This window comes from Rhipicephalus microplus, chromosome 2, assembly GCF_043290135.1.
Source record: "Rhipicephalus microplus isolate Deutch F79 chromosome 2, USDA_Rmic, whole genome shotgun sequence".
Taxonomy (NCBI): Eukaryota; Metazoa; Arthropoda; class Arachnida; order Ixodida; family Ixodidae; genus Rhipicephalus; species Rhipicephalus microplus.
In genome coordinates, this window is record NC_134701.1 from 279,509,252 (window position 1) to 279,523,097 (window position 13,846).

At 45.9% G+C, this 13,846-nt stretch overlaps 1 protein-coding gene across 1 annotated transcript; it reads right to left on the minus strand.

The window, feature by feature from the left end:
- Nucleotides 1-5,572: 5,572 nt before the first annotated feature.
- On the minus strand, nucleotides 5,573-12,448 carry LOC142788302 (uncharacterized). The gene is made up of 3 exons (XM_075884904.1): nucleotides 12,295-12,448; nucleotides 8,454-9,067; nucleotides 5,573-7,296 (listed from the first exon to the last, which is right to left on the minus strand). The coding sequence occupies exons 2-3, from the start codon at nucleotides 9,000-9,002 to the stop codon at nucleotides 5,860-5,862; spliced, it is 1,986 nt and encodes a 661-aa protein (XP_075741019.1). The 5' UTR covers nucleotides 9,003-9,067; nucleotides 12,295-12,448; the 3' UTR covers nucleotides 5,573-5,859.
- Between the last annotated feature and the right edge of the window lie 1,398 nt (nucleotides 12,449-13,846).

Genomic DNA, 13,846 nt, shown 5'->3' on the forward strand with positions numbered 1-13,846 from the left:
GTAATTGCTTCGTCGTCAACCAAAAGTGCCCAACCTAGTAGATGGTCGAATAATGAGTGAACACGAGACTATTGAAGAAGAAAAGCTGCATGGAAAATACTTATATGTAATCAGAGTCCAAAAAATTAAAAGGATTATCAGTTCACTGCGGCAACATTTAAACGCACTGTATCGCGAGCGAAAGAGCAATATGACCAAGAACATTTCGAGTACCTGTCTCAATCAAATAACAAGCGTGCTTTATTCAATTTCCTTCGTGGTAGGAAGAAGACCCCTATACAGGGAAACTTTGACACAGTAGTTCACACCTCACAAGAACTACAGGAATCATTAAATCAATTGGCTGAACGATTATAAAACAGGTTCTCAACGTGTCTTCCTAATTCGGCTTACACAACAGCCATCTATGACTACACAAAAATATCGACTTCCGAATTAAATCAGGCTATGGAAAGATTGCCCAATGCAGCACCAGGCCCCTATGGACAACAAATACAATGTTAAAAGTACTACACAGGGAATATCCAAATGCTCTTTTAGGTCTCGTCAATTATTCTCTCGAAAGAGCATGGATCCCTTCTGAATGGAAGATTGCGAAAATTATACCATTTCTTAAGAAACAGGGGGCAGACTATGATTTAGACAACATACGACTGATAGCCTTGACATCTAATGTAGTGAAACTAATTGAAAGGGTACTGCATGGTCGTATAATTAGGTTAATAATGAGAAACAGCTGTTGAGTTCTTCCCAAATCGGCTTTAGATCTGGATATTTCATATGGCATGCACATGTAGATGTGAAAGTCGTATTCATATTGCTCGTCACAGAAAGCAGTTTGCGGCTTTAGTAACGTTAGACATACGTAAAGCATACGATAGTGTAGAGTATTCTATCTTGATTAATCATTTATGAAGTCATGGACTTCCACCGTATGCAGTTGCATGGGTGACGGAATTTTTAAGTGGATGAGAATCCTATTGTTATTAAAGCGGTTTCTCTTCTTGTGCTCACAAGCAAACCCGAGGTGTACCTCAAGGGTCAGTACTTTCCCCCGTATTATTCAACATATTGCTTAGTACCATCTCCGTTCAGCCAGATGTGAAAAACCTATGTTTATGCCGATGACATTGCTTTCTTTGCTATGGCACGTGACTTCCACTGTCTTTACACTATCTTGCAAGCATATCTAAATGAAATAGAACATTGGCTGGATGGATTGATGTTGAACCTGAATACCAGTAAATGTGCTATTCTCATTTTTCCTGTCCAAGATCCTGTGCACATATCTATTATTGACAAGCTTCAAGATATCCCACAAGTACAATCATTGAAATACCTTGGAGCTATGTATAATGAGCATCTCAATTGGCGCCCTCACATTGAATGCATCGCGACGCAAGCAGTACGCACAATGGGTGTATTGCGGAGGTTGAGCAATTGTAGATCAGGTATGAGAACGAAGGCACTTTATTATATATAAAATACATGTCCCACCTGTGTTAGAGTTTGGCAGCGTTCTTTTTTCTGGTGCACCAGCCTACAAACTTCGGCCGCTCGTTTTATTGGAAAGAGAGGCTTTACGGCTCTGCTTAGTACTTCCAAAGTATACTGCAAATGCAGTGTTATACCTTGTAGCACGAATACCAACCCTATTATGTCGCTTTAACATTCTTACTGGGCAGAACTTTTAACGACTATATGAAGCACCCTTTAATCCTGAACAAATTATTTTAATTTCCAATCCTGACCTATTCTTCTCCGTGCATTGGCCCAGATTTCCCAAACCACAAATAGTATTTGTTCAACAGTTACTTGAGCCTCTAAATGTACAAGTTCATGATCTGCTCCCTTTAACTGAGCAACGAATTTCTCCAGAAATTGTTTACCATGATATCTTCCCAACTCACGCTAAGCTATTACCTACAGGCATTTTAAATGGTTTATTGCAGGACCATTTAAGTTGCCAGCAAATGCCAATGACATTTGCTGTGCCAGCAAATGTCATTATTGCAAAGGACGCATCGCAGTCAGATGAAAAATCAGGCGTTGGAATATATTGCCCCGTACTTGATTGGTCATTTTCACTTCGCTTACCAGATTTTCTTCCTGTCTTTCTGGCTTAATTTATGGCAATAATGTTAGCTTTGCGAAAGGTAATACTTTCATTCTAGTCGTAGCAGTCATAGCTGATTCATTATCAGTGTGCTCTTCTCTGTCCACATCCGGTCGCTCACCCATACTGAAACTTTTTAAATCATTGGCTCCCTGTCATCTCCAAAGTGTTCATTTAAACTGGGAAGCAGGGCAAAAAGGTTTCTTGTTAAACGAAATAGCTGATTCTCTTGCGAATGCATCGCTTTCGACGCCCATCATTCCTATTTTCCCTCATACAGTACACATTACGGTGGCGCGATTTCGCACATAGAATCATGCAAAACTTATCGTACCCTGCACTGACGGCTTCTCCGGAGTACAACCACTTGTTATTTTCTTGGCGCAGTGAACTGTCTAATTCAAGGATGATGGAAGTTGTCATCACAAAATTCTGTTGCCGCGTTACCTTCCTCAATTTTTACTTGCATAGATCAGGTTTACTGAACTCCCCTATGCGCATTTACTGTAATCAAGAGAAAACAATCAGACATTTTTTATAACATTGTCGCCGTTTCGATTTATTCAGGCAAAGCATACTAGCACTACCTCTTCAGAAACTGGGCTTGCAATTATCACAACCTGATTTTTTTTTATTTGGAGCTTCTACACTGGGTTTTAGCCACAGGGATGTTTTATTCACCGTTCAGCAATACATCACTGCGACTAAACTATTTCCTTGCTAAATTACGGTCTCACTATATATATTTCTTATAATCGGCCAATTCCCTCCTTTGAGTACGAGCGATTTGCAGAGGAAAACAACAACAATAACAACCACGCCCACGTACACAGTGACGCGCGGTGTGGCGCAGCACGACGACATTGAAAGAGCACGTGCCCAAGGCGTGCCCATCATGCCATCTCGCTACTGATGACGAGAACGCGCTGAAGTACGAGTTCTGAGGACCGCCACTGGTACATGGTGTATATGAACGACTTGCCGTCAACAAGTTGCAGAAGGTTCGCTTGTGGCTTAGTGGTTAGCGTAGCGCGCCGAGAAGCGCGAGGTCGTTGGTTAGACTCTCTACTGCACAGCTTTTCCTTCTCGTTTTTATTTCACTTCAATCTGTTAGTATATGTTTTTCAATGTCATATCTATGACGGAAATACGTCAGTGGAGCCGTGGTGGAACCAGGCGTAAAACACTTTCGTGTTGAAAAACTTCAGGCCTGCGTGGAACACGCAGTACAACCACCGCGATAGCTGGAAGAGCCGCTTTTCGACAGGACGTTGTAAACTCTCTCGGGGCAATATACATCTGCAAGGTACCCGCTATCCCATAAATTTGTGAAGTTGATAAGTGCCCACTATGTCATTATTCACCATTCCGCAGAGAGGCGTGGTACCCGCTACCCTTCTGTAACAAGGTATTATGTGGACCTTGTTGATGCTGTGGTTGACGAAGATGAAGAATTAGGCTGGTCCCAATTTAATGGTAGCTTATACAAGCAAAGAAACACGAAACACCCAAAAAAACTCACCTAACACTCAGCCAATCCCCTGCATTGGTTAGGAGCCATGAAAAGAAGAGAACAAGAAGTTCTGAAGCTTTAAACGACCGCCTCGTTACGCGATTCACATCGTTATATATCTGGTTGCCATTTTACTCTTCTACCATGCTATATTACATATGCGAACGCAATAGCGTTAAAGATCTCGTTTCACAGCAATCCCGACGTCGGCGGTTTTGAGTGAAAAGTTTTGTGCGCGACCGAAAAATTGAGAAAGATGCAAATAAAGTAAATATCAAATATTCTGAGTGGGGATCGAACCCGGGTCGTTTGCGTGGCAAACGGGTGTTTTACCGCAGGGCCACGCGTCTGCTTGTGAATACGTTGAAAACAGTGAGTTTTAGAATAGCCCACCGCGAGCCCTTGTGGTGCGGTCGCTGCCACTGCGCATGCGTCGTAACGCGATTCGGCGTTCACGTTCGCGGACCGCACGCAGAAAATTCGAAATTGCGTGCGGCGATCGCGGCCCGCGTGTGGCCCGCAAACGCTGGTTTCGAGGCTACGGTGTCACTGCGATCGTGCGTTGCGGTTTGCAGCAGGGCAGACGCTATTCTAAAGCTCATATGGTGTCCACTACCCCCGCCATGCCCGCAGCGCTTGCAAACGGTATTCTAAAGCTCCCTATTAACTTCGCTTGCTTGGAAATGCACTGAAAGTAACTTTCATGCTTTACAAACACGCGTCCTGTACACATGCTTCACGATACAGCAAGAAATGTTGCAGTTATAATGCATGGTACAAACACGCATTGCCGTCGGACGTCAGAACTGTGATAATCATAAAGACCCACTACAAAAAGCACAAGCGTTAATGCGCCTATTCCTTTAAGGCCAGGTATAGTGGGTGCATAGCAAGTTCGAAAAGATCTTATGCGCCAAGTGTTTGAAGCACTCACTAGGCGTTCAACTCTCCATGGTGAACCTTAAGGGTCCTCAAATATTTTATAACAGCAAAGGAACAACCAGGCTTCACACGATGCGAATTGAGCAACGACTGGGTCGTCAAATGCTCCAACCTATATTACAAGATCTTCAGGGATAATTATTCGTCGTCTTCAGCCACAGCGCCGAAATTTTGCACAAAGTTGCTTGCGAGTGTGAAGCGGGTACCACGATTCTTCGATCAATGACGAATGATGGCATAGTAAAATGCCTTCCTTCTACACAAACATTGTGATTTACGGCATAGTTGGTGTCCTGTAAGTGCGCTTGTAGCAGTTACACAAAGACTGCTTGAGAAAGGCTTGGCGTATTTTTTAACATAAATAGTTGGCACGATTTTGGTTACGGTTTTCGGCGGCCGTGGTGGCAGACAACTATACCCTACTAAAATTGGCTGCTGTCGTGAAACAAAATTGTATGCAAAAAGGTTCTCTTTCGAGACAGATTATGCGATGTAAAGTTGATTGATTTATATGTGGGGTTTAACGTCCCAAAACCACCATGTGATTATGAGAGACGCCGTAGTGGAGGGCTCCGGAAATTTCGACCACCTGGGGTTCTTTAACGTGCACCCAAATCTGAGCACACGGGCCTACAACATTTCCGGATGTAAAGTTCACCATCGGCAAAGCTTCAACTTCGTTATTTCACTTTACTTTAGCATGCTAATCCCGCCTGTTATCTCATCGTTAAACAACTTATTTAAGCAATATTGTGCAAATATTGCTGAAACTTTCCTTTTGTCCTGGCGAGCTGTTGATATCCTTTGCGTTTGTCAAGACACCATAAATTCTGAAATCACGAGTAGCTGTTAGATGTGCCACAGCGTAAACGCGTTCTTTCACAGCCATGGTCGTCCAACCTACAGTTACATAATTTGACAATTATGCTCGCAGGTCACACTAATGAGATATTATAGTACCAGGATTGCTCTGTCCAACTTTGAAATTGAGACGTTTCCTGCTTTATTTTAACCCTTTCGTAAGTCACTGGACCCCCGAAACACAACAAGACAAACAAAGAAGAAACACTTTGGCTTAATTAAAACATGACTGTTCTAGCTGCTCCGTGCCAGTTTCTCTGATGTGCACAAAAAAAAGCGGTGCATGAACTTTCTTGCCTCCATGACTAGCCGAGCAAACGCGTAGAACAAAAAAAAAGTCTAGCCGAGCAAACGCGTAGAACTAAAAAAAGTCCAACTTCCAAGACTTGCTCATTGTGCAAAGGTAACCATGGCCCGGTAGCATCACTCACTTCTTTTTCTTTACTCTGAGGAACCGTGGAATCAGCTTTATCTTCTTCTTTTTTGACTTTTTGGTGGGGCTGCTGTCCCCATCACCCGTCACCATCTGCACACCGGAGTCTATCGTTTTGCTCGTAGCCTCCCCGTGCTTCGAGTTCTGAAGCTTTTCCACGCCCCCTTCCACGCCCTGGAGTGCACATTTGCTGCTTCCGGCAACCATGTCATTGGGTGGCGGGTTGTTGATGACGGTGACCTCCACCAGGTTGGCCTTCACGAGCGGGGACGCCCGGAAGTGATCATCCCCGCTGGACTGCGGGCAATAGTGATGCAGCGACGTCTGGCTCGCCTTCTCCCCAACCGCGCTGCTGTTCCTCGCTGGACTCCAGCTCGGAGAAGCCCAGATTTCTTTTTCCTCGGAGCGTGTGGCTGACGAGGCGGCCATTTTAGATGTTGTGGTTCGCTGACTACTGCTCTTGCTGACGCTACCTTCCGCCGCCTTGTTGGTTTGAAATGGGGTTGTCGAATCCGGGTGCGATCGCTCGTCCCAGCTGGAGTTCGACTTGAGAAACCCTTCGTTCAGGTACTGCTGGTCGGCGTCCTTGGGAGGCGTGGAGCCGACGAGCGACATGCGACTTGCGGAGGACAACCCCGATGACGCCGGCCGGCTGACCATGGGGCTGCTGCTTCCAGGGGAAGGCTCATCGGGAAGCGGGGACGTCGGTTCATTCCACAAGGATGGTATGCCAGAAGTGGTGGCGCCATCAACTACACATGAAGACCCACTGGACTCTGAAGAGTTCAGTATGCCCATGACACGGGCGCTAGCAGTCTGCTGCACCACTTCGGTTGCACTGATGTGGCGGGCTCCAAGGGATTGCTCACCTTTCGAAGCACTTTTTTTAGCAGTCTTGTTTTCGCGGGACGCCCTTCTTTGAGATGCAGTGGCCGCGCCATCCACCTTAGGTTTGTGTGTGATGCTGTAGGGGTTGTTCGCCTCGTTGATGTTCCGTTCAATGTTCGCGACGACCTTGGAGAATTCAGGTGAGTCAGCGATGCCCCTTTGTCCTTTTGTGAAGCATGATTGGTCTGTTCGGGTGGTGGACTCCTCGTCCAGGAGGCCCGCCTTGGATTCACTGTCTTCGCTCCTGCTCAGTGGAAACTCCTTGACTATGGTCTTGTCATCGTTTCGACTGAAGATGTTCCACAGAAGGCGCCGCTTCTTCTTTTCGGGTATAGCTGGCTCGACCGGCTCCTCCATCTGGATCGTTGTCGAGGGCGGCTCCGGACTCGTAGCAGTAGAGGTTTCCAAGGTTACCACCTCAGACCTCTCAATGCACTCGATGGTGTCGATGTTATCACTGACTTTGTGGAACTCTTCGTATGTTGTTCGGAGCACGCGGCTCTCGTAGCAGCCGTACGGCTGGTGACAGCTCACCTTCGTCACCTGCAGAAAAGCAGCATGATGCGTATGGATCACGCTTCCTTGGGCTCATGTAAACTTACTCGGTGCACAAAAAAAGGTCGGAATATATCTTGCAGATAGAAAGCCAGGTGAATGCCTGCGTTGTCTAGCCCTTTGTCTTACCGGGCTTAAGCTGGTGATCTTCACACCATTTTAACCCTTAATGTCATATATATCACATAGTCAACGCTGTTTTTGCACCTTGAGTTTAGATGTATACATACAAAATGTAAACGTAACCTGTGAAACAATCTTTGATAGGTTGGACGGAGTTCGAATCTGTAAATAACTCTGTAAGCTATGAGACTGAATACCTGTAGCTCAATATAGAAGTTACAAATCAAATGTCATTTATTTGTTGATTTCTTAAAGTATGCTGTCCATGTTTATGGCCCTAAGTAACACTAAGGATGTTCTAATTCACCATGATATGTAACTTTGCTTGATATACCACATGGTTAACCACATCGTTGACAGCATGTACACAGTTAGCCACATGGTTAACTGTGTACGTGCTGCTGCGTGTTGCGTTTTGCCTATGATATCAGCCTCAAAGCTTCTATTATTTGTAACAACAATCATGATCAGTAGCACAAAATTTAAAATTAGTGCCTCTCAGAACGCAAGAGAAGGTTATCTCGTCGAATAAGCACAGGTTGGTTTTATAGTTATAAGTTTTATCGTTGTGCACACGTAATATTTAATCTGTTTGATCGTTTGTTTGTTTGTTTGTTTGTTTGTTTGTTTGTTTGTTTGTTTGTTTGTTTGTTTGTTTGTTTGTTTGTTTGTTTGTTTGTTTGTTTGTTTGTAATGATGAGGTTGCGAAATTCTTCCTCAGTAAATGCCCTCCTTCGCTCACGGACTGGCATCTTTTCAAGTGCATGAAAATGCCGCGCTAGGCAGCACAAGAATGATAAGGCAGCATAGCAGGAAACTTTTGCTCTCTATATTAAAAACGAATTAGACGTGGCGCTGCATTAATTAAAACTCGTGGAAGGTAGTAAAAAGTTTAAAACGTCACTGACGTGTGTAAATAAAACAGTTTGACCCCACCCACCACCCTTGAAGTGTTGCATGTGTATTATACACGCACACGAACATGCATAAAGTGTCCTCCTTAAAAGTAACTTTTTGCGCACCTGTTCGCACTGGCTGGGGCTGTCGAGCGTGGTCGTCGACGGACTGTGGACCACGGCGGCGGGTGCCAGAGGAAGGAATCCCGAGGGAAGGCGAGCCGTCGGGTTGCGCGGTGGTGCCGCAGCCGCAGGCCACGTGTCGTCCCCCTGCGAGCGCAGCCGAGGAGTCGAGAAAGAGCTGCGCAGCATGGTCTTGGCGCTGGTGCAGAGCCAAGGGTCCGAGTGCGTCACGCTCTTAACCGAGGACGAAGGCGGGTAGACCGCCGACTTTTCCTCCACGTACACGGGCGCGTGAGTTTCTAGCCGGGGCTCGCACAGCCGGCTGTACGGCATCATCGGCTCCCACGGCCCTTCGGGCTTGTAGAAGGCCATCGCGAATGTGGACACCACCAGCCCCATGATGATGAAGAGGAAGTACAGGGCGTTGGTGGTTATGGCCAGGGTGACTGATATGGCAGCAAAAACGAGGAATGTTCCCATCCAGATGAGAAGCGACATGAGCACCACGCGCAGGTTGAGCCGGTACTTCGGTGGCGGCGCGATCTCATCCATGGTGCCGCCGCTCGAGCACGACCTGCCACCTCCTCAGACTGGGCCGGCTGCGACAGCTCTGGAAACTGCAAACAGAGTAGCGTGATTGCCTCACTAGCCAGGTACATGAACGACGTCAGGCAGGCAGAAATGAAACGCGATCTCAACTGCAGGCGCTAATCCGCGCGCTTATCAATGCACCACTCTGTGGAGTCTTGTTGGTGCGTAGCCAAAAATTATTTTCGGGGGAGGGGGGGGGGCACCCCTGCAAGCTCGGGGAGGGCACCCCCTTGAAATGATCATTTTTTGCTCTCAATGCCATGCTGAAAAATTCGGAGGGGGGGGGGGCGTTCGTGGTGTGCTGTTCTCTCGTTACGCTCCTGGAGGTTTGGTGCTACTGGGATGGCATTATGACTAAGCCCATTGTTAGGAACTGCCAGGATTCTTTGGTACAAGGATCAACTTGCAAGGATTTCATCAACGTACACCTTGCGAGCTACACTACGTCGCCTTGATGGGGATGTAATTTTGTGTATGTGTCCTACTAACGTTCGCGCTACGTGGTAACATTGCTTGTCAATTTGGTAGCATTTCGCAGATTCATTACCTCAAAAATTCCTGAGAATGATCAGGGGACAGAAGAAACTTTGTTGTAGCTAAAGGTGGTTTGGTTTGTCGGGTTTCACGTTTCGTAGACCACCGGGATTATTCCGACCATTTGGTGTACTGACTGAGCCACTTCAATCAGTCCATTGCGCGTTTATGTTTTGTCTTTTATATTTATATTTATTTCATAATTTGTGAGCTTTTCAACATGTCGTTTTTACAGAACTTAAGCAAACAGTAATATGTAGTAATATGACATCACACTATAGTTCTGTGTTAAATAAAAAAGCTTGAAATTTTCATATATTACATATATTACATCACAGGGCAATCCATGCTACAGCTGAGTTGCTGCCTAAGTGGCCAATATAAAAGCAGAATGCTAAAGTTCCATCACGACAAAAGCCCATCCCGAGGTTCTACGCGTCGAAATGACAAGCCGTTAACGACGAACATTTTTTCTGATCTACTATTTCGTGGCGGAATTCTGATCAACTTCCGATGCATGGTTTATTTATATCGCGCACTTATAGGGGCGACGCCAGCGGAGGTTCCGAGTGGGCTGGAGCCAGCCGAAATTCTCACCTCCCCCCTTCGCCCCCCCCCCCAAAAAAAAACCCAACGCATATAAGTTCTGTGCTTCCCTGCATCCCTGAAGGAACGCAATTGTCGTTGCCCCCCTCACCCCCAGAAAAAAAAATCCTGCTGGCGCCGCGCCTGTGCACTTAGCACGCGAGTGCTCTTGCATTCAGACAACCTTAAACAGTGTCGAAAAGGCGAGCTCGCCTTCGGTAACGCTATTCCAATCAGCCATCAACAGTCAGGTGAGCATTTAGCACGTTGCTATCGCTGAAACGTTTAACATGCCGGTGAAGAGGTCGAGCGCCACAATTCGTCCAATAGGCATCCGATCGAGCTCAAAAAACCTGGCATTAAAAGAGTAAGTTCAAGGCTATATAGCAATAACAATGCCTCATATATGCATTAGCTTTCAGATAGCTCAAGCTAAGAAAACACAGCGCTATTTAAGCCTGCGTCGTTTTTCGAAAAAAAATTCTTTCTCATTTTTTCCAGTTGCCATCCACGAATGGAATTTGTTAACCCCTTTCACCACTAATGCCCAGTCATTGTGCGATGTCTTATCAAGAATTGAAAATAACGTCTTTTAGCGTCCTTGATATGTCTGCTTTTCTGTGACATGCAAACCAGCATTCACTTGTATTTGGTGTGTATGGTATGCATAAGTGCTGATTGTATGCTTCAAGGTTGCCGATTTGTATTTTTACACATTATTTACCAATTTACGATCCTGAAAGTGTTAAGTGCTCTTTGTAACTGTATACTGTAGTGCCCACCTGCTATGGTCTCCTTGGAGACTGGCAGTATTGTTAATAAATAAATAAATAAATAAATAAATAAATAAATAAATAAATAAATAAATAAATAAATAAATAAATAAATAATAAATTTTGGTTAGTTCATCTGGGACCCATTTCACAAAGCTCCTGTTTTTCGTAAGTACGTTTTCTCACTGGCCAGCCAGCTCCGCTCACGGGGGCTAAAATATTCTCTTACGAAAATTTTTATGGCCAGATGTTCTTGCGAATATGGGCCCTGGTTCTTTTCGTCTCTTGATAATTCTCTTAAACGTCTTCCATTGTGAATAGTTCATAAAGACAGATGTCCAGAGTATTTCTCGTGTTCAGCAATTCAATAACTAAAGCGCAGTCAGATCTAACTGATTACAATTTTCATTCACGCGGAATTTCTCCGTGAACGGCCAAAATAGATTGTTACGCCTGGGAGTCCACACCGAACGTCAATGCCTCTGCAAAGGCAATCTGTGTATAGGCCAGCGATCGAGCCCGCCTGACGCGATCAACTCAACGACGTCATCAAGTGGCGGCGCCGGTCTGTCTTCCTCAGCCCACGAGCCCACGAGCTCCTCAGCCCACGAGCTCCCTCAGTCCACGAGCCCATTGAAGCAATCAGTGCCTTCCAGTCTGGCGAGTCTTACGCAATGCGTGGCAAGACCACTAGTCCTTGAAGGCAACAAAGCGCAGCGGCTCCGGATTTGATGATCATGACGCAGCCCAGTGGCGGGTCCCCATTGGAGGATTCCGACACCACGGCCAGCGGCGCTTCTGGTTGGACGTTGGTGACGAAAAAGGTCCTCCCGGTGCCTATAAAAAAAGCCAAGCGGCGCGTCGCCAGCAGTTGACCTATGAATCGGAGAGAAGCCGACGTACGCGTCAGAGAAGACATCTCGTTGCTTCGAGCCCCTTTTGCTGTCGGCGCGGCCGGTGTCCTTGGCAGCGGCGACTTTCGTGGCGCCCTTCGTAACCTCGGCGGCGGCGTGGCTTCGAAACAAGGCTCAGTAGTGCCCGCATAAAGTACGACTCTGTATACTAGAACACGGTTGAGAGGCAGTAGTTATAACTGCTGGGGGTTCTACGTCCCAAAACCGATATCAGTACAAGAGACACATTAGTGAAGGGCTCCAGAACTTTACAGCCACCCGCACCTAAAGATATAAACACGCTACAAGCACTTCGCCTTCATCTAAATGCAGCCGCTGTGGCCAGGATTCGATCCCGCAATGTTCGGGTTGGCAGTCGACCGCCATTACTACCGAATCGCCGCGGCGGGCGGGAAGGGTTGACGGAAAGCTCAGGTAGACACAGAAAACGCGTAGGAGCGCACTTACCGCTTACGATGTTCTGTGCGGCGCCTGGACTGAACCGCGGAAACCTCATGGCTTGTGGAAACGGGTCGTTGCTTTCCGCTGCGTGTCCGCTACCATTGGTCGACCTCCTGGAACCGGCTGGGCGAGTCTCGCGACATGCGACACTTCGACTTTCTCGCCGTTGGACGAGTGCTGAGCTCGTGTTTCTTTTTCGATCGGAGATGGTCCATACCCTCTGCGTCCACTACGCCAACCGGACTATCGGACGAGACGAGAAGAAAGTATTTAGTCTTAACCAAAAACGAGTGTTGAACAATAAGCGCTTATTGAGCAACATGTTTGTCCATTAGAAGCTATTATACGTTAAATGGCGGAGCAAGGATCCACTTTACAGTGAGAAGGGTAGTGGTTTTTAATAGTTAGTAATCCGTCATGCTTGATGGTTATAACGTAAATAGGAAGTAACAGGAGAAGGTGCGATGTTAACCAGGCTAGAAATGGTATACTGGGGAAAGAAATGGGGTAATTTCGAAGTAAGAGGTATAGAGAGAATGTGAGTGCGAATGAGCAACAAAGACAGCACTGTGTCTCATCCTTGTCGCTCATTTACCATGCTGTTACCACCAAGCTCTATGTTACAATGACCAAGTGATGATGCGATTAGAGAAAAAATATCAGAAATTGAAAAATTATTTCCAATTTGCCTAAGCATTAGTATTCGAACATTTCTTCTTGTATACGCGAACTTGCGAGAAAGTACGTAAAAGCAGAATAAATCTATTGTCACAGCGCAGAAACCCAGAGCATCCTTGTGCTGATAAAAGCGTGTTTTTTTTTTGTCTAAACACTATTACAGCGAAAGCTGTTATGAAATCACAACTCGGATGTCGCGCAGCGCCATAGTGGTCCGCCGCTAGTGTCCGTAACCACTGTCGCATGAAATACGAAAAAAAAACTTAGTTTTAATGATACGAGGGGCACCAACCCGGGTCCGCTGGGTGCCAGCCGAGTACTCTACCATTGAGTCATGCCGGTTTTTTTTTCATGGTATTTAATAAAGTATTTGCGCAATAAAGACAAAATCAAGCGAACAAAAGCACAATCAAATCGCGAAAATAAGCGCTCAAGCGTTACTCATAAACATTAAATGGCTAACACAGCGTGCGTTCCTCACATGGAGGGTTCTTCACATCGTGTTATACAAACAAAAAAAAGGGGGAGGTCAAACAGTTCTACAAAATGGAGTACCAGTCCAGTCTAAAGTCCAGCTCGTCGTAAATGTTTTTTTTAGGTGGATAGCCATTTGAATGAAGTGTGCGCTCGAAGAGGTGGTGGGCTCTGCATTGCGGTCTTGCATTCGTGTCTTCCACAAGCTGTGCATACCCATGAGGAAAAACATATCATATGGTACTTCATCAAGCGCTGCTGGTAGAAGATAACGTATTGTGTGAGAATTAATGACGAAACGTTTTTTTTTTCAGTGCTCGCTGAAGGACATCCCAAAACAGTATGGCACCTTTGCAGTTAACAAAGCAATGTTCAATCGTTTCCGGCACATCACATAGACAGCAGT